At 51.9% G+C, this 20,729-nt stretch overlaps 2 protein-coding genes across 2 annotated transcripts; one reads left to right on the top strand and one right to left on the bottom strand.

Annotated features, from left to right (window-relative positions):
- The first annotated feature begins 14,564 nt into the window (after nt 1-14,564).
- LOC120692160 lies at nt 14,565-17,476 on the top strand. Its single transcript, XM_039975398.1, has one exon. It carries the CDS (start codon nt 14,709-14,711, stop codon nt 17,283-17,285), a length of 2,577 nt encoding a protein of 858 aa, XP_039831332.1. The 5' UTR covers nt 14,565-14,708; the 3' UTR covers nt 17,286-17,476.
- Nucleotides 17,477-18,543: 1,067 nt separating this feature from the next.
- On the bottom strand, nt 18,544-19,763 carry LOC120692115 (universal stress protein A-like protein). Its single transcript, XM_039975346.1, has 3 exons — nt 19,366-19,763; nt 19,123-19,229; nt 18,544-18,992 (listed from the first exon to the last, which is right to left on the bottom strand). Exons 1-3 carry the CDS (start codon nt 19,580-19,582, stop codon nt 18,762-18,764), a joined length of 555 nt encoding a protein of 184 aa, XP_039831280.1. The 5' UTR covers nt 19,583-19,763; the 3' UTR covers nt 18,544-18,761.
- Between the last annotated feature and the right edge of the window lie 966 nt (nt 19,764-20,729).

Raw genomic sequence — 20,729 nt, 5'->3', positions numbered from 1 at the left:
CCACTCCGCACGCTTCTACGCTAAGACTGGACGAAAAACTCGTAGCTTGCTCGACTCGGCTCATTAGTGGCTCGGCTCGTTATCAAATATTACCAAGCCAAGCCAAGTATTTAGCGCGAGCCACAATGAGCCGACAGCTATAGCCCAACCCAGCCAAATAAGATTGAGAGCCCATGTAAACTCAATCCAATCCCGCCCCCCCCCCCCCCTCCCCCCCCCCCCCACCACCCGTGGCTTTCTGACTCCCAGGTTCCCACCCCTTCTTCTCCCCTCGTAGATGCTCCATCAGCATCCCCCGATCGCTGCACGAGCTCCTGGGCCCGCCACACGGTCCTCCCATCCTGCTCTCCTTCAGCCCCGGTCGGCCAGCGCAGGCAGAAACAGTGCAGGCGGCCCCGCACACCTCGCCGCTGGCCGCTCCCAGTGAAGACTGGCTGCGGCACGGGCTTCGCTCGCCTCCCGCCCTCCCCAGGCCCCATCCTCACCTCCGGCTTCCCCTGGACCTCGCCCGGCTGCCAGCTAGTAGGCGGCGGGGGCACGAGCATCGACCCACCTCCTGCCCTCCCCGTCGTCACCTCTGGCTTCCTCTGGACCTGGCCGGCTGCTACCTAGCATCACGCCAGACTCAACCACTCGGCGCCCTACGACCCCACCGCCTCGAGCCCCCTCCCCACGGGCTGTGGGCATGGAGAAGAAGCACCGCCAGCAGCCGCATCACGATCTGGAGGAAGAAAGCTAACAACATCATTTTGCGTGCTGGCTCACGAGCTAATCAAGCCGGCTCGAGCTAGCAAACGAGTCGAGCCAAGCCTGACTCCTAGCTCGTTATAATAACGACCCGAGCTGAGATAGCTCGCTATTTTAACGAGCCAGCTCGAGTCGAGCCGAGCCGGCTCGATATCCAACCCTATTCTACGCCTCCGACGCCACCCCCTGCCCGCGCCCCGCCTCCTCCGTCGCAGGTCGAAGACACCACTCGAGCCTCCACCGCCTCCGCCGCCGCCCCCTCCTGTGCTCCGCCTCCTCTAGCCCTCTTCCTCCTCTCTATGTCTTCGCCCCATCTCTTTCCTCGCGTGGGCGGACACGCCTCCGGCCGCCGCACCCCGTCCTGGGCTCGACCTCCTCCCGCCGGTCACAACTCCGCCTCTGGCCGCCGCTCGGCTCGCCCTGCCTTGACCCGTCCTGGTCGACTAGAGCGCGCCCAAACCCGGTCGCGGCGCCCCCCCTGACAGCGACCGGACCAGGCGCGGCCGCACAGGCTAGGGGCCTCCGGGCCGCGCGCCATTGGGCCGCAGTGCCTCGCCTCGCCGCCGCCGCAGCTGCGAGAGACCTCCACCGCCACTGTCCTGCTACTCCGCCGCCGCGCTGCGAGAGGCCTCCTCCGTCGGGCTCACCGCTCCCCTCCGCCACCGGTCGACCTCCGCCGCCACCCCCACCTCGCCGCGGCCAGCGCGCGTGCTGGAGCTCCGGTGCGGGCCACCTTTGCTGCGGCTAGCGAGTACGAGGTGGAGATCCGGCAGGCCACCTCCACCGCGGCGAGCTCCGAGGTCGGCAAGCTCGAGGCCGGCGAGCCCGAGGACCGTAGATCCGCTCCAGGCCCACGAGCTCGAGGGCCTCGCGCCCGCCGCCGCCGTGTCGTGCGTATGCTACCGGCAAGGGAGGTAGGGCGACGCCGGCGAGCTGGAGAGAGAGAGGGGCGCGGCGTGGGGATGGGGTGGGGAAGGATAAAAAATCTGATAAGTGGACCCCACGGTTGGTATTTAGTATAGAATAGAAGATATAGAGGATAACTAGTGCAGTGAAATTGAATATAGATGAGATGATCCTAATAACCAGATATGAATATTCTCTTTAGAAAATGGATATAGAGGAGTATGAGTGTGGACAGCCTTGCAGGAAGCAAAACTAAATCCAAGCACAACGCAATTCGTTGCTACATGAATGGAACTGAAGCAAAGGTAGATACTAGATCGATTTAACAGATTTAGGAGAACAACATGGGTTTAGAAGAAGCAGAGAAGGAATGTCATGGATTAGGTGGATTTACCGGCCGGCAAAAGCTTGCCATCCCAACCGCACACGACCGTCGCTCGGAGGTGCTGCATGGGAACCTGCCCCCGTGCCAGCGGCCGGCGACAAGACAGTAGACAGGCCCCGAAGCCACGCATGCGTCCGTCCGCCGCCATTGCCACGTGCCGGGCCGGAGGTCTAGCTACATGGCGCGAGCGAGGCGACTCGATAGCTCCGACGGTCTGCGGGCCTGCAGGTCGTCTTGCTGTAGACCAGCGGTTCTCGTAGCGCTCCGCGGCGGAGGGGAGACGGCCGCGGGAGACGCCGGCCGACCAGGCCCGTATTTGGCCCCGTGCGGGCCCTGCGACCTCACAGGGCCTCCAAATTCGAAGAGCCCCTAAAATATTAGGTATATATTAAGTATAATTATATAGAGAATTTAATTTAGTTGATTGTTGACCCAATTTGTGGCAAAACGTGGCCCAAATTGCTCCTGGAAGATGAATCATCGTAGGCGTATCGCTTACCGCTTCCTTTGCACGGGTGCTGCTCGGGGTCACGCGTGTGACCCCGAGTGGACCTGTCACAACACCCCAACCTCTCCAGAATTCCATGTTTTGGGTCTAAAGTCGGCCCAATAAACCAGGCCACTGTGTTTTGTTGCTAGAACAAATTTCTTTTGTTCCGTAATAATTTTTTTCTTACGCAAACAATAATAATTGTTGCAGCAACAATAAAAATTCTAGAATAAAAAATAGTTATTGGGCCTTGTGTGATGATTTGACTGTCAGTCACACGTGGAACTTCTAACATTTGCGCTTTCACACAGTACATCGCGCTTGCCGTCTACTAATGCTTGGCATTCGCGATTCTGCATTAGGCCACTAATGCTCCAGTGCATTATTTCGCACAGGGCCTCCGGATTTGCCGGTACGGCCCTGCGGCCGACCGGAGTCCGCCGCGGAGTCGGGGGGTGACTGTGAGGCCGGAGGGCGCTGGGGCGTGGAGGACGGTGTGGGGGCGGGGGCACCGGCGGGAGGCGTGGTGCTGGCCGGCCGGCGGCCGGGCGGAGTCCGCTGCGGAGTCAGACTGTCGTAGGTGTGGTCGGAGGGCGGGGGCACCGGCGCGCGGGAGCGGTGGGCGTCAGATGGGAGCGCAAACTACATCGGACACGAGCTGGGAAGGAGCGGACCGGAGCCGAGCCTCGCCTGTATACCGAGCTGAGCCATCTCTGCATCTGGCTCGAATGGAGTTGTCGTCCGATTATGTCTGCGGACTGGACACACGACATCGGAATCGGGAGGGTTCGCAGGAAGCTTCCCTGGACCCGTCGCCCACACCATTTTTTTTCCATCTCTCAGAAAAATTCGCTCACATCTTCAACTGCGCACTGGAATTGGCAGGCTACTGGGCTATGCTGCCTGGCTACTGGGCCCTGATAGAAAAGTCAGAAGCAGTCAAGCAGCAGCGGTTTTTTCTTTTTTATATTTAAAAAAAAATTAAAATTTCAAAAATATATGTCGGTTTTGGAAAATTTCAAAAATATACCCTGGTCGCCCTATGGGGGCGACAGGGCTCAAATGTAATTTTTTTCTTCAAATTTGCAACGAAGTCCCTAGAGAAAAAAAAGGGAGCCTGTCGCCCCCACAACGGGCGACAGGCCCCCATAAAATAGGTCAGGAGGTGGCAAAGCCGCGGGCGCGCTGGTGACGCACCGGTGGCGGGTGGCCCGTGCGGCCGGGCCGGCAAATGTTTTTTTATGGAATTTTGACTCAGACGTGCGTAACTGCCGCGCCACTCCGCTCCCTTCCTCCTCTTCCCCTCTCCCCTCCTCTCCGGAAATAGCGCGCCACCTCTTCTCCACTCGCCCCCCATCCATCCTCTCCTCTCCTGTCGCCCGTTGGGGGGGGGGGGCGACAGGGTCCCCTGATGCCAAATTGAGATCGTAGAAACATGCGCTTGTGATATAGCTACACCTAATTCCAGACCTGTTAATGCTAGAACTATAAATAAGGGACCAAGATCTCCTATGAAATAGAAAATATTATTCAGAAATAGCATAGTCCAAGCAAACCCACTTAAACCCTGGCCACCATTCGCCGCCATTCCCTTTGTCATTTGAGCCTAAAAATTCAAAAAAAAAAGCGGCGAAGCTCTGCCGAATTGCGTACTCCTCATCTACAGGTAACTTAAAAGCACACATGTAATTAATTTAACGATAAGAAATAAAAACTAAGAAATGCATTACGTAATGTGAACCACCAAATTTTATATCATAATACAACGATAATGAAACACACATCACACATGCAGTGGCATGTCAGAACCCGTTGCAAACTACGGTAAACAGATTCCGGACTAACATAACATGCCTTAGGTAATTTAAAAAACCAGAATAAACGCAATGATGCAGCATGTCACTAGCACTAGGGTAGTCCTAGTAGCCGTATCCCCCACGTAGCAAACTGCGTTGAGCCTTCTCCGCAGTATCCACCCATTGCAGGTGGTGCAGGCGGTGGTGCCGGAGGCGCATGGCCCTTCTTCTTGTGACAAGGGCAGTTGCAGTAAGGAATAGTGCATGGTTCATCCTGTGAACCGGCTGCATTGCTGGTATCGTCAACTTCGTCGTCTTTGTTACCCTCGCTCACTTCCTCATAATGGTTCACCTTACATTCCAGATCAAATATCTTTATCTGGAGGTACTCGATGAACTCCTGAACAGAATCAATTGGTGCAGGATCTACCCACCTAGTAAAACCACAGTTTTCTGGAGCATCGGAAGACTGCAAAACAAATTCCATGTAAGGTGTCTCATTGAAGATAAAGAAATGAAACAACCAAGTATTACCCATGCGTGTGGACATTTAAAGAAACGCCGACCGCCATCCATCCCGTCGGTGCACATCTGTACTAAGCAGTCCTCACCATGTCTGCATTTTGGCCACGGTTCTCTATGGTTATCGTATTGTCGAAGAGGAGTTTCATTGGTAAATTCACTCTTGTGCTGTGGCGGAAACTCAAACACTGGTTCCGGAAAGGAATCAGGTCCAAGAGGCCCCTCCCATATTATGAGGTCTCCCTTTCTTCCCCATTTTCCTTTCCCCAAACCATAGTAATTCTTCCCGCTAGACCCACCTCCAGACATTGGGTATACAGTGAGGTTTGATGTTGAGTTGTGCTGGGAGTTCACAAACTTAGGAGTATTTATAGGCGCACAAAGGTCTGATACCCGGAGTGTGGAGTGTAAATGCACCTAAAAAACATACATGACAACACAATGAAGAGGCTAGCTGACCTAACACTGAAAAGGCTAGATTCGATTCTCGAAATGACTACTCGATGCATCTCTGTGCATGCAGACTCACAGCACTGCATTACTGCCGCTCGGTTGATCGCGCCTAGATGCCGTCCTTCCCCACTACACGCCACAGACCTTCGCTGTAGAATGACAGGTCCGTCGTCCTCGCCAGAGAGACTGCTTTGAAGGTGAGCTGGAGTGGTTGCCGTGTTGTCACATCTTTTTGAAATGATGGAAGGGCACTGCTAAACATGTCACGTATGTCTGGGCAAAGAATGCGACATTTGGGAAACCCGTGATCGCCGTGCTGAGCAGTGGCAACCTGTGATCTCGTACTCGCAGCTAGATACACTATGGTTCCTATTTTGAGCTATTCGAGCTTTTTAGCAGCAGACCCTGATATATTTCTTAGTTCTTAATTCTTATCGTTATATTAATGTGTGTTTTTTAGTATTCTAGTGACATGAAAAGCTCCGAAAATATTAAGGAAAAGTTCAAAGATTTCATAGACTCCCGGCTACAACTGCAAATTAATGGTAAAGACTACAACACACAGAGTTAAGCTCTCAACTTAAAACATAAACAACTAATTGCAGTGGCATGTGCACGCGACAAGATAATTTCTTGTTGCATCTAAACCTACCAAGCCTTATGGAATGTAAAATGCCGGGATTACATGGTACTACTCTACTGAGTGTACCTAGGATATTTGCCCTTCCTAATTGCTTCGAGCCCGGCTTTCTTCGCACGGCGTGCCCTCTCTCGCTTTCTCTCCATGTCAGCTTCACGTTCGGCCGCCGCCTTACGATCCACCTCCTCCATCCTCTTGCGAATCTCTTCTTGCTCTTTGTTGCGCTTCTCCTCTTGCTGTTCCTCGTGCTTCATTCGGCGCCAACATTCTGCAGCCCATCTTGCTTTTTGTTCCACAATGTTCTTTGCCTGCTGCGACTGCACGGTGTCGAACCACTGCATAAAATCACAAAGAGGCGGAGTAGACTTTGTCCAACACAAGTTAGAATCATAACTCAATGTTAGGTCATATAGAAAAATAGCGTATGTTGTCCTGCTACCTTGGCCCGGTCTTTGCCATATCGCTTAGGTGGATCATATTCGTAGTTCTCACACATAAAGAACCTCATGCCGTAGGCATCTCCTAAAACCTCAGATTGCATGAACTTGCATAACGAACCGCAGAAGCACATTGGCACATATCGTATACCAAATCGATGCGTGAAAATATAGGTACTGTTATAATTCTATTGTCTTATACTGCAATATCAATAAGGTACTATCATAATTCTATTGTAATGTATAATTATTTTATTTGAAAAAGTCTGTAATAGTACTCAAATTGTAATACTAAACCGGTGTTCTAAAGAACCAAATCTAATTCAGCTAATCTGCTAATTAAATTAAATTGTTATACAATATCAACGAATTTATACGAAAGTTACCGGTAGACCACAAGTGCAGAATTCGGCAGAGCTTCGCCGCTTCCCTTCTTCTCACCCCTCTCTTTTTTCTGGATTTTTTTGGATTTTTTGAGGTCAAATGAGAGGAGGGAATGAGGGGGAGGCCTTATATAGGTGTGCTGACCCGGTCGCCCGGGGGGGCGACAGGCCCCCCTGTCGCCCGCAGGAGGGGCGACCGGCCCCCCCTGTCGGGTCCACTGGCCTGTCGCCCCTGGGGGGCGACAGGGGCCTGTCACCCGTTGGGGGGGCGACAGGCCCCCCTCTTTTTTTTACTCAAGGGACTTCGTTGCAAATTTGAAAAAAAAATTATATTTGAGCCATGTCGCCCCCATAGGGCGACCGGGGTATATTTTTGAAATTTTCCAAAACCGACATATATTTTTGAAATTTTAATTTTTTTAAATATAAAAAAGAAAAAATCGCCAAGCAGCGCGTGTCGACCCGTGGGTTATCAGCCCATGGCCGTGCGTGCGGATGGGCCGCAAAGGCCCTCGGTCTCTCGAGTCGTCAAGCGGTTTTTTTCTTTTTTATATTTAAAAAAATTAAAATTTCAAAAATATATGTCTGTTTTGAAATATTTCAAAAATATATCACGGTCGCCCTCCCATAGGGCGACAGGTCCAAAGTGTAAATTTTTTTCTTCAAATTTGCAACGAAGTCCCTGGAGGAAAAAAAAAGGCCCAGTCGCCCGTTGGGGGGGGCGACAGGGGCCTGTCGCCCAGCCCACGGGCGACCGCCTCTGGGCCCAGCCCATGGGCGCGGCAGGGGGCCTGTCGCCCCCCCCCCCCCGCGGGCGACCGGGGGTGCCCCCCTATAAAAGGTCCAGCCCTCCCCTTCCTTCCTCATTTGAGCCCGAAAATTCCACCAAAAATCCAGAAAAAAAGAGAGGAGTGAGGAGAAGGAAAATGGCGAAGCCCTGCCGGATTCAGCACTTGTGATCTGCAGGTTAGTACATTTAGTTTAAATATTGTTATATTTAAGTACTACGTATTTTAATATGAGTAATTTAATTTAATTAGTGCTATAGTAGAACCATTTAAGTAGAAGTTCAATGATATTTTAGTTTGTAGTTACGTAGTAGTAAATTAGTTTAGAAAATTAGTACTACGCATTTATTATTACAATTGCAGTACTATTAGAGACGTGTTTATAAATTAATTATAATTTAAAATAGAATTTGGCATATGCACTATAGAATTTGAGTGTCATCACATTGTTATGAATACTTATACGTTTTAGTCGAATTTCATACTTAGTTTCTACGGATTATTGAATAAGGTAGTGAAGTAAAGAGTATAACTCGATAAGTATTATGTGATATGCAGATATGTCGAGCAAGATGTAGTTTCAAGTGTTTTATGGTGAATACAACATCTAGCGGCATAGATAAACCTCTGGAAATGAGTTTTGGTTCCATATGTAAGTGGCTGCAGCGTGGGTTCCATGTTGATCCGTTGACACATGTGATCACTGTCCAGTCTCTTGTTAATTGGGAGGTAGAAAGCGAATTATGGGAATTAACTGATGATACACAACACTGATGACTGGCAGAAGTACATGCAAGCAGCTTTAGAGCGTGGGTGGCCTCTGGCCATTCTTGTTCAAATCCGGGAGAAGACACAAAATGAAATCCAACATTGTGCAGATCAAGGAACTCCGAGTATTCGAAGAGAGACCAATTATGTTGAGCAAGATGAGTCAGAAGAGACAGAGAACCAAAACATGGGACCACAGGGCCTTGCTGATGAGGGAGAGAGGATACATAGCATTGTGGACGAGATGGAGGCAGAAGATCAAACCGCAATGGAGATGGAAGAATATGAGGGCTCATCTGAGGACGAGCAGTACTCATTGCCAAAAGAGTGGAAGGAGCATGGTTTTGGCAGTCATGTCGCAGAAGATGTACGAAATCAGGAGTGAGAGTACAGAGGGAATGAGGTAGTGCAAGGTGCAACATATCCAAACATTGAAGCCGTAAAAGATGCTGTGAGACTATGGGCAAAATCATTGAAACGAGAATTCAGAGTCGTAAAGTCTGGCAGTAAAGAATATGAGGTGAAGTGTGTAAATGCTGGATGTCCATGGTGAGTACATGCATTCTAGGGAAAATGGAAGTCAAACTGGAAATGTTCCATTGTCACAGAGCACACTTGTTTGCTGTCAGAAGTTCTTCCCTCGCATCGCAATATACCATGCGACTTTGTTGCAAAGCAAATGTATAGGTTTATTATGGACAACCTAAATTATGAGCCAAAAATGATTGTTCGACACATTGAGCAGACTTACCAGTACACCATCAGTTTTTGAAGGCATGGCGGGCTAAACAAAGGGTGTTCGAGATGCGGTTCGGCACATACGAGGCATCATATGATAATCTACCTCGTATGTTATCCCAGGTTGCTACTAGAAATCCTGGAAGTTTTTATGACACATATCTTGTACCAGCCGTGACTAGGGGACAAAGAATTATGCAACGAGCCTTCTTTTGTATAGGTGCTTCTGTTAGAGCATTTCAGTTTTGTCTTTCGGTGACACTCACCCGCAGCCACACCAGGCGAGGCCTCAGGATGGCTATGGACGGCACCACGTGGAGGCACTAGCTGGCGCGGTGAGTCTCTTGATCATATTTACATACATATATATATAATCATATTCATAAGATAATTCATGTGTTTGTAACTGTACTTTTACTTAATTGATGCAGCTTCGCCTTTGCAACATGATGGAGACGGACTGCTCGACTTACTTGACGAGGGTACGTGCCGGATCCCCAATGACTCAGTTTGAGCAGGCAGAGGCATGGTCGAGGCAGCGTGATCAGTTGCGTCAGGTAGTGCACAACTTCGGAAACCGTGTGCAGTACGAAGACAGCCACGGGTCGTCTCAGGCCTCGTCGTCGTTCCCGTGTCCGTCGACCATGCACGGGCCGACGTCGCAGTTCTTCCCAAGTGCAGGTAACGTACATATCTCTTTAAAATTGCATCAAGTGTTCCTACATATTTACTAATATCACATACAGGATACGATCCAGCTACTGCGTTCGGCCATACTGGAATGTTTAGAGGGACAGCACCAGTTGGCGGACCGTATCCAGGGATGGTACCGAGGCCACATATACCGGCCTACACAGGTTAGTTTATGTTTCGTATTTCGGTTTCTACATGGCATGACAAAATATACGAGCGGACGCTAATATCCACATTTTTTACGTAGGATTCTACCCGGATGCGGGCGCCGGACCTTCTTCTTCCTCCTTTCGACCAGATAACGAGACCTTCACCTTAGACGACTTCGACAGCTTGAGTCCAGAAGAGCCTGCCGCGCAAGGTGACCCCGATGTCTTGGGGTATTCACAGATAGGAGGAGCACCACTTGGGATCTCTCAGCAGCAGACACCGCAGCGCCTTGCGCGTCCTGAGCGACAGGTGAGGTCTCCGGATGTTCTCACCTACTCCGAGGGACATGTCCGTGCCCAGCAGAGGGCTAAGAGGGTCCGACGCCCTAGGGGTGGTTAGATGTATCTGATGTTTATTTGTAATGAGATAGCTGTGGACTGCTTATTTGTATCCGATGTTTCTATAGATATTATTGATGTGAACTTATTATGTTTGTGGGTTCCATAATGCTCGTGAAATAAGGGAAGTTCTTGCGATTTTTTCCCGTTATTTAATGAAGGACAAGATACGTGCGGTAGGAGTTAGCGGCCGAGATCTTGCCGACGATGATGACGAATATACGCTCGAATAGCTCAAAATAGGTCCCTGGAGAAAAAAAAGCCTCCAGGGACTTCGTTGCAAATTTGAAGAAAAAAAATTACACTTTGGGCCTGTCGCCCTATGGGAGGGCGACCGGGGTATATTTTTGAAATATTTCAAAACGGACATATATTTTTGAAATTTTAATTTTTTTTAAATATAAAAAAGAAAAAACCGCAGTCGTCGACGGATGGAAATGGGCCGCCCGCCACTGACCCGGCGGCCTCGGCATCGCCGCCCGCGTCGTCGTCGTCGTCCGCCCGCCCCGCGGACGGCCGGGGAGTGGGGACGGACGTGCGGAACAGAGGCGCACGTCAAGCCGCCGGCCGCTGCCGCGCTAATGAAATCAGGCCCCACACGTACGCGCACCATGGGCGGGCGTGGACAATGCCTAAGGCCCTGTAGTTGAAGCGTAATATTTTTTTTGGAATCTTAGTAATTTGAAATACTAAATGAAGTCTATTTATAATTTTTTTGCACAGATGGATTGTAAATCGCGAGACGAATCTAGTGATGCTAATTAATTCATGATTAATTAATAATTAGCAGATGGTTACTGTAGCATTATTGTTGCAAATCATAAATTAAATAGGTTCATTAGATTCGTCTCGCGATTTACAACCCATTTATAAAAAATTTTATAAATAGATTTCATTTATTACTCTATGTAGATATGTGTCGTTTTTTTATATTCACAGAGTTTATGGAGTGGTAAGTAAACAGGCCTAAGCCTAAGCCAGGAGAGCTAGACCTGGTCGGCGCGGCCGTCGAATCGACGGCCCCGCCGGCGCGCACGACACGAAGCGTGCGGCGGGCGCCTGGTTTCTTCCCGATTATAATTCGAGCCATGACCAGCGCGTGCCGTCCAGTCCGGCCGTGGCCGTGTTGGGCTGGTGGTGGCGTTCTTGCTTGCACGCCAACGCCGATGCGCTGGCGGGGCGACACCACCGGCGGCGGCCGGGGCAGCAGCATGCAGTGCAGCATCTATCTACTCTGTATCAAGAACTGTACTGCAACGAATGCAGATGCCTGGTCGTTGGACGCCGACGGGCCGTTTTTTTTCCCGTCACTTTCAGCGTGGAGAGCGGAGACGTGCCCCGTTTAGATGCGCTCCGTAAAGTTTTTGAAAAAGTATCTTTCAATATTTGAAGTACTAAACATAAACTAATCACAAAATAAATTACAGAACTCGTCTGTAAATTGCGAGACGAATCTAATGAGTCTAATTAATCCGTCATTAGAGGTTGTTTACTGTAGCATTACTGCAGCAATTTAGCTTCTGATTACGGTCTAATTAGGTTCATTAGATTCGTCTCGCGATTTACAGGCAGCAGTCGCAATGCGTTTTTTATTTCGTCTAGATTTAAGTCTCCATGCAGGTGCCGGAATTTTTTTTTGAAATTTTGATTTTTGTAACTAAACACGGGGTAGTTGCCTGCCTGCTGTTGCAGCTTTCAGATTGGCACCTTTTTCTCTTCTGAAAACCAAGAACATCCAGCTCCAATAGCTTATCCTTTAGGGACCGTTTAGTTCCCAAAATAAAAATTTTGGAGGTCAAACTGACGAGATGTCGAAAGAGCTTTTCGAACACTAATTTAAAAATTAATTTCAGAACTCGCTTGGAAACCGCGAGACGAATTTTTTGAGGCATTTGACCGCACCATTAGCACATATGGGTTACTGTAGCACTTATGGCTAATTATGTACTAATTAGGCTCAAAAAATTTGTTTCGTCGTGTAAATCTAAACTGTGCAATTAGTTTAGTTGTTTACCTACATTTAATACTCCATACATGTGTCCAAAAAGAGAAGCAAAAAATTTTGGGAACTAAACGGCCCCTTAGGGCAGTTCCAATCCAGAATCTACCATGGAGTCTAAGCTTCCTATTTATTGTGTTTTGTTGATGTAGCAGTATATCTATGGAAGAGAAAGTGAGAGAAATCAAGACTCCAAGTCTTATTTAGACTCCAAGTCTTCACGCAAATCAAGAATGAATGTGAGAGAGATAAGTGGGTCATATAAACCAAAGTAACACACTTTGCATTGGGAAGTATAGTTTCTTGTGATAGAGTCTTTGAGCATTAGACTCTATGAGTGGAGTCTGCATTGGGACTGACCTTAGTATATCTTCTTCCCACCGCATTCATGAAACCTAACCGTGTGTTTGGTTGGAGAGCGGAGCGAGCCGGGTCGGAGCGGACCCGTCCTCGCGGCTATTTGGATGGAAGACGAGTGGGTTGGGTTGGCTCCAGGAGGGAATATTCCGCCCAGATGTGGGTTGGCTCCGTCCTCCGAAAAATGGCGGACGGAGCCAACCCAGCTGGGTTCCGTCCCCGCGCGTCGTCGTCTCCGTTTCGCTAGGACGTCTCGGCTTCTTTTGTTCCGAGCTCTAGCCATGGAGGGTGGGGGAGGGAGCGGAATCGGTGGACGTCGACGCCCGTGCCTGCCAACCATCCCCGCCCGCCCCCAGGCCCCAGCGCACGCGAGCCCGCCCGCCTCTCGCCGCCGCTCCACGCGACCCCGGCCCGCGCTCGCCGCCGCTCCAATGCCCGCCTAGAAGAGCCCGTCCACGCCCTCCCCCTCCGCGGCCGCTGGCGCCGGCTCGCCCCCTCCCGCGTCCTCCCCGCCGCCGCCCGCGGCCGAGTCCGCGGAGAAGAAGCCCAAGCGGGAGGAGAACGGCGCCGAGGCCAACGGAAACGCGGACTCGACGGCGTCGGAATCGGAGGACGCGGACACCGTGAACCAGGGGCACCCACGGGCAGCTCGCGGGGCGGCGGCGACGGCCCACGGTGGCCCGAGCAGGGAAGCTCACGGGGCAGCGGCGGGCGGGAGGCCGGGCCGGGGCGGGCGGACGCCATGGCGGGCGGAAGACCGGCGGCGGGGGCCGGGCGCACGGGCTGAGGAAGAAGATAAGGGAGAGAAAAAAATAAAAAGAAAAAGAAAAAATGAGAGGTTGACAGGTGGGGTCCATTGGTGGTAAGTGGGACCCTCGTTAACGGTGTTATCATGCCATCCAACCCGTATTTCCAATTCCTTCAACCAAACATGAAATGAGTTCACTCCGTCCCCAAAATCAGAAGTACAACCAAACAATGGATGGGTCGACTCCGTCCCCAAAATCCGGGTTGGATCCAACCCAAACCATTGATCCCGCAACCAAACACACGCTAAGCTTCCACGCTACGGAACAATGTCGTCGTGACACAGTCATGCCGATATTGGAAATAGAAGCAGTGTTAAGTTCAAAAAAAAAAAAGAAATAGAAGCAGTGCAAATATGCCTGGAAGTTTGGCAGAGTTTGGGCTGTGACTAAAACCGCATAGCCTGCTTGGACTGTGGAATTAGCATTGGGTGGAAGGAATCTCCTCTCGTTTCCCGCTGTGCTGTGCTGGCTCCGTGGGTATATATCCTCCTCTGAATTCTGATATCCTTGCATGATAGAACCACTTGTCAGCCTGTCGCTGCATCTTATCTTTATCTTACTCCACCTTGTAACTGGATTGTGGATTCTCTGTTTTCTCTATGCAGATTGTTATTGCTCGTTTGTTCCTGACGATGCGTACAATTAGCAGTATGGGATGCAGTATTTCTTTACACTTTACGCCAGCCACGTACTGCAGATATCTGAATCATTCCAATCACGTCGCCGTCGTCTCCATGCCAGGACGCCGAGTAGCCACCAATCATGAGACGCTTATTGGCCATGTTTGGTTGCCCATCAAATCAAGATTGCATAAAAAAGCGAACACCTGCATGGAGTACTAAATGAAGTCTATTTGCAAAAATTTTTTAGAAATGGGTGTAAATTTTCGAGACGAATCTAATGAGCCAAGTTTCATCATGATTGGCTACAGTGATGCTACAGTAACTGCGATCAATCATCCTCTAATCATGTGGTCAAAGGCCTCATTAGCTGGAGCAACTGCTACAGTACCACAGTTGTGGAAGTAATTTTATAATTAGACTTTATTTAATATCTCTAATTAGTGATCAAAGCATCATTTCTCTCTCATGAAACATTTCCACACTTGAACCAAACAACCAAACATTTGTTGATCCATTCCGCGTCAAAGAAGCCTCGTCTCCTTCCTCAAGTTTCCGACAGTCGAATTGCAGAGAAATTTGGCACAGGAATCCCGTCCCCTTTCGAATTCTAGCTGACGCGGCGCCATATGAAGCACAAGAAGGGCCGCGACGCTGGCGGCGAGTCCAACGGCGACGGCGGCTCGCAGAAAGGAGGCGGCGAGGCGCCGCTGAGCATCCAGTTGGACATCGTGGAGCACCCTGGCGGCGGCGGCGGCGGCGGCGGGCTCGGCACCGGAGGCGGCGGGTCGGCGTCCTTCTTCGAGCCGTGGCGCGAGCAGACGCCGGGCAGCGGCAGCGGGCACGGCAGCTCGGGGAGGAGTGGCGGCGGCCGCGAGCCGCCCGAGAAGCGGCTCACGCTGCTGGCCCTCCGGCTGGCCGTCCTCGAGAAGGCGGCGAGCGGGCTCGGGAAGCTCGACTTCGTGTGGGCCACCGTCGTGCTCCTCGGCGGCTTCGCGAGCTCCCTCGACATCACCGACTTCTGGTGCGTCACCGTCATCCTCGTCGGCGAGGGCGCGCGCGTCTTCAGCCGCAGCCACGAGCTGGAGTGGCAGCACCACGCCACGCAGACCTCCACCGCCGGCGGCGCGCTGCGCTCCAGCTCCCGCTTCTTCCGCCACATCGTCCGCGCGCTCGCCGACCCGGCCGCGGCCGTCAGCGGCGGCGGCGGTGTCGCGGACGACGACGCGCGGGCGCGGGCCGCGTTGTTCCAGCGCCAGATCGTCGCCTTCATGAAGCAGCGCGCCTGGCACGCACCGGACGTGTCGCTGCTCCCCTACACCGGCTGGGTCTTCGTCTCCAGGAAGATCGGCAGGCTGCTCAACTGGCTGCAGCTGCTCTCCGCGTTCGCCTGCGTCGCGCTCTCGATCATGCGCCTCTGGAGGCACGACTTCGGCGACGGCGACAACACGAGGCCGGCGCTCCTGCTCTTCTACACCCTGGCACTCGCGGAGGCGTCGCTCTTCCTGTTCGAGAAGGCGTACTGGACATGGAAGGTCTCCATCTGCAAGCTGCTCCACCAGGTGAGCGCCGAGTGCGAGCTGGGCGCGTACGGGCTCGTCTCCCTGACGCGCTTCTTCTACGACGCCTACTCGCGGTGCATCACCGGGAGCATCTTCGACGGCATCAAGATGGACCTCGTATCCTTCGCCGAGGAGCTCATCCTCTCCAACTTCCTCGACGAGCAGCTCATCGGCGTCCGCATCCTGCAGCAGTTCGCCAACAGCGAGCGCTCCGCGGGCGACACGCTGCGCAAGGTCGGCACGACCCCGAGGTCCATGGAGCGCCTCGTCGAGATGCTCAACTGGAAGCGGCCCGACGAGGAGGAGGTGCGGCGGTGCGCGGCCGAGGTCGTGTCCAAGCTCGCCGGCAGGCGCCAGAACGCGCTCCGCGTGTCCGGCATCCCCGGCGCCATCGAGTCCATCATGTCCCTGCTCTACACCGGCGGGAACAATGCGCGTGCGCCCGTGTCGCGGACGCCCGGCCATGTCCCCGAGGACGAGGCCTCGCCGGCAGGGCGCGGTTACGACCACCTGCCGTTCAACCTGCTGGGTCTCCTCATCCTCAAGAAGCTCGCCAGGGACCACGACAACTGCGGCAAGATCGGCAACGCCCGCGGCCTGCTCGCCAAGATCATCAGCTTCACGCAGGCGTCGCCGGTCCTCCTCCGGAACCCGCACGCGTCGGACTCGCAGGTCCTCGCCGTGAAGCGCGCGCTCCAGCTGGTGAAGATGCTGGTGTCCACGACGGGCAGAACGGGGCTGGCGCTCCGGAAGGACGTCGCGGAGGACGTGTTCACGGTGAGCAACCTGCGCGACATCCTGCGCTACGGGCAGCTGCACAGGGAGCTGCAGCAGCTGGCCGCCGACGTGCTCACGGGGCTGGCCCTGGACGAGAGCGGCAAGAAGGCGATCGTGGCCACCGGAGGGGTGGTCAAGCAGCTGCTCTCCATCTTCGTCAGCGCCGAGGAGAGGGAGCTCGGCGGCGAGGCCGGCGAGGCGCTGGCGATGCTGGCGCTGGAGAGCGAGGACGGCTGCGGCGCGATCCTCAAGCGGGCCGACGTGCTGGACCAGCTCGTGTCGGCGCTGCAGGACGGCGACGCGCGCCGCCTGAACGCGGCGAGGCTGCTGCGGAACCTCTACGACTACGCCTACTCGGGGGAGAAGCACAGGGAGCGGCTGCGCGCGGCCACCAAGGCGCTGCCGGCGGCGCTGAGCGCCACCATGGCGGAGAGGGACAAGGTCCTGGAGGTGTCCGTCGGCCTGACGGTGGAGATCTGCAGGTTCATCGACGGCGAGCGGTTCGCCGCCGAGCTGCGCGGCGCCGGCGTGGCGGAGGAGCGCGCGTACGTGGAGCGGCTGGCGAGCGTCCTGCGGGGGTACAGGTATCCGGAGATCAGGGTGCCCCGGATGCGGCGGTTCGTGGTGCAGCAGGTCATCTGGCTGGCCAAGTGCTCGCGCGGCGGCGTGTACGTGGAGCTCTTCCGGGACGTGGGGATAGAGCGGCTGCTCGAGTCCATCGCCGACACCACGTCGGAGCTGGAGTGCTACCACGTGTTCTCGGGTAGCGTGGGCATCAGCAAGCACCGTGAGAACTTCTCCGGCATCGTGGACTCCGCATTGGAGCTGATTGCCGGCGGTGGTGGCGGAGCTCGAGCTGAAGAGTGAGGTTGCACGGAAGTTCCTAAGCCGGAACTAAGCATGGATTCTGTTATCTTTTCTGTGTATATCTGATCTGATTACGTATACAAAATTCACAATTCATAAGCTTCTTTTTGGAGAATGTGAGTGTAAAAAAGAAATATGAAAAAATAGTAACATTTAAAGTTCAATGCCATCTGGCGATGGTTTCAACCGAATTGAAAGTACAGAGAAGTGCCACACTAGTGAGTAAAGTGGTGGAACCAATGTTGAAGCTGAATTCTATATAGACACTTTTTCAAAAAAAAGAGAAATTCTAGAAATTCTTACAAAAATTAGAAACAACAAGTCATCAATCTGACAACTCTATTCATAATAGTCATGTGATTTATTATTTTTTCTAATAAATACCCAACTCTATCATTATGAAAATAGACTAAAGTAAAATCTAAATATGTATTTAAATTACCTACCTATACTATTATTAAAAAAACTAAAGTAAACCCTATTATCTTCATATAAATTACTCACATATATCATTAATACAATGCAAATAACCCCCTACATTTGCATATAAAATTTCCAATTATATCATTATTAAAAGTCAAATTAATACTAAATTTGACTTTAAATTATATAATTATAATAAAATATCAAATTGCACCAATATAAAAATTATAAATTATTATTTCTAACATTATTAGTATTTTATTTATATTATTGTTTTAGGATATATGTCACCATGTATTCATGTATGATGGAAGAGATAAAAATACAAATTCACAAGTAAATGGTTCAAGTAAATATATTTCAAATAAGAGGTGTGATACGATATGAAATCTGTTTCAAATAGATAATTATAAATATGTATTCTATATGTGTTAGAATATTTAATAAATAAAAGTGGGCGTGAGATGGGGGCGAAGCTACATTGTGTTTAAGGGTGCCGATGCACCCACAGAAATAAGTCTACATCCTAAACTCTAAACCCTAAAGACATGACAATGACATGACTTGACGAAGCCCATTTTTACATTTTACGGTGGTGGAGGGTCGCAGGTGTAAATCGGACGCGGTTGAAGGTGTGCGGAGCGGGGGCCGCACGAAGAGGGGGGGGGGGGGCGCATGACGAAGAAGACGATTAGTACCATCCGGAGGTAGAAGAAGAAAAATATGGTCATTCTATCAAGATCTGACGGTTGAGATTGGATCTGAAAAAACAATCCTAATAACTTAGGCATTTGAATGCATGTTGGACGGAACGAGAAGTATGTCCCTTCTTAACTTAGACTGCATATTCGAAACGACTATATATATATAGAATGTACACACGTCCATTACATGACACGTTACAATATTTTGTGTGAACTGAAAACATTATACTCAGGGAGATACAGGCACCGAACAAAAGCGAAGTATGTACACGGGCGCCCACCGTCACGTTTCGCCGAGGCGAGGCGAGTCGTGCTCGTGTGCGCTTACGGCTACGGCCTCTAGAGCCGCCTAGATCGATCCGCGGCGCCGCCTGGTGCTCGCCGGCGGGCCCCTCTTGACGACGACGACGGGGCACTTGCAGTTCTGCACGCAGTGGCTGCTGACGCTCCCCCGCAGCGCCCTCTGCAGGAAGCCGTAGCCGTGGCTGCCCATCACCACCATGTCGGCGCCGGCCTTCTCCGCCGCGCCGCAGATCACGTCGCGCGGGTCGCCCTTCTCCACGCACGTCTCCACCCTCACCTGCACCCACCCCCGGCCATCAGATGGTCCCCTGAGCTGAGCTACTACTGCAGATTTACAGGATAATTATTCTATCTCTTTCGGGATCGGACGAATCAATCAATGGTGGATCGCCTGGCTGGGCACGTACGCCGGGAAACGCGGTGCAGATGCTCTTGGCCTTGGTGACGACGGTGTCGGCCGCGGAGGCCATGTACTGGTCCATGCTGTCCATCACCTGCTGCGTCAGGACGTACCCTGCGAACCATCCCAATTCCCAATCCGTCAGACCGTCACCGACCAATCCACGATGAGAGTACATGGTCCATTACCGAGGGACGGAGAGCTACTGTGGCGGCAAGAGGAGGAGGAAGAAGAAGAAGACGGATCTCACCGGCGGCGTCGACGGCGGCGGGGTAGTAGAAGGGGCGCGGCGAACGGGCGTGGACGAGCACCACGGCCGGGGGCGGCGCCGCGGCGGCCCTGGCGGCGGAGACGACGTTGGAGAGGCACCAGGAGAGCGCGTGCATGCTCTCCTCGCTCTCGTCCACCGCCACCACCACGCGCCGCGGCGGGGACGGCGCGCCGACAGCTCCTCCGGCCACCTCCATGGATCCACGGATCCTACTAGGTAGTAGGCTGTCAGCAAGCAAAGTGGAATGATTCTTGGCCTGGAATCAACTGCCCTGCACTCTCTGAATCTATCTCGAGTACTTCGTTGCTGATGAACGCCAAGCAGGCAGAGCTATCTATAGGAGAAGCTGCCGAGCCGATGCTGCTGGCACTGGCAGTTGGTCGATCCACACTGCCAGACGACGTGGTAGCTTGGGGACGTGACAGGGGTTGCCTTTTACTGTCCTGACCTCGGTGGGGGCTGCGCTACTTGAGACGGGTTTGGATAAGGGAATGGGGCATAATGGACAATTTGTGTGGGGGCAAACCGCATGCCACTCGCCTCGCCACCGCCAAGCGCCCGGTTTGATCTGCCACGGGAAGAGAGAAGAAAGGGACATTTCTGAATGCTTGCTCGGAGCTGAAGGCGATGCTGAAAAATCTACCATGCATATATCCATCAGGCTTGTGCAGAGAATGTGTACTGGATAGTTATCCACTCCGGCCTCGTGGGCCTGCCTTTGCCTATCCAAGCTGTCCTTGCCGAATGGAAGCTTGCGAGTGTAAGGCCGTGTTTAGATGGTGTAAACGTAAAATCCAAAATTTTTGTAAATCGCATGCATAGTGTACTAAATATAGTCGAAAAATAAATCGCACTATACAAATAGACTGTAAATCGTGAGACAAATCTAATGAGCCTAATTAGTGTTAGAAATCTAGGCAATTTTCGGTATATTTTAATTCCAAAATTAAATGTATAAACTAGCAATATTTCTATGACTTTAAGGAGTAAAATAAAACATGTGAACATGTTTATACTTATCACACATATAAGCATAAACAATATAAATAACCAAAGTTTCAGGGAGTACCCTAAAGCGGGACCGTTGCCGGAGGCATTGGCTGCGCTGTTACCAACTGGAGTAGACATCTACTCGGTTGGCCTCAGTCGAAGTAGTCGAACTAAATCGGTGCAGGAAGAAGTTCGCAGTGCAGTCCCACGAACGGTCACCAAGATGTAGTCGACGTAGTCGTTCGGCCACCAGAATGTAGTCGACGTAGTCGTTCGGCTCGTCCACCAGGAAGTAGTCGTACAATCGGGCAAAGCCTTAGTATTTTTGAGTAGTCACGCTAAAGCGTTACCCA

The sequence above is a fragment of the Panicum virgatum genome, chromosome 9N (assembly GCF_016808335.1).
Source record: "Panicum virgatum strain AP13 chromosome 9N, P.virgatum_v5, whole genome shotgun sequence".
Taxonomy (NCBI): domain Eukaryota; kingdom Viridiplantae; phylum Streptophyta; class Magnoliopsida; order Poales; family Poaceae; genus Panicum; species Panicum virgatum.
The sequence above is the reverse complement of the archived record's forward strand: the minus strand, read 5'-3'. Positions and strand labels throughout refer to the sequence as shown.

What these genes read in the sequence shown, in the direction of transcription:
- LOC120692115 (XM_039975346.1), bottom strand. Translation starts at nt 19,582, where the DNA reads ATGGAGGTGGCCGGAGGAGCTGTCGGCGCGCCGTCCCCGCCGCGGCGC. An exon ending in CGCCGCCGTCGACGCCGCCG is followed by an intron (nt 19,230 to 19,365) that starts GTGAGATCCGTC and finishes GATGGTTCGCAG; the next exon opens with GGTACGTCCTGACGCAGCAG. An exon ending in TCTGCACCGCGTTTCCCGGC is followed by an intron (nt 18,993 to 19,122) that starts GTACGTGCCCAG and finishes GGGTGGGTGCAG; the next exon opens with GTGAGGGTGGAGACGTGCGT.
- LOC120692160 (XM_039975398.1), top strand. Translation starts at nt 14,709, where the DNA reads ATGAAGCACAAGAAGGGCCGCGACGCTGGCGGCGAGTCCAACGGCGAC.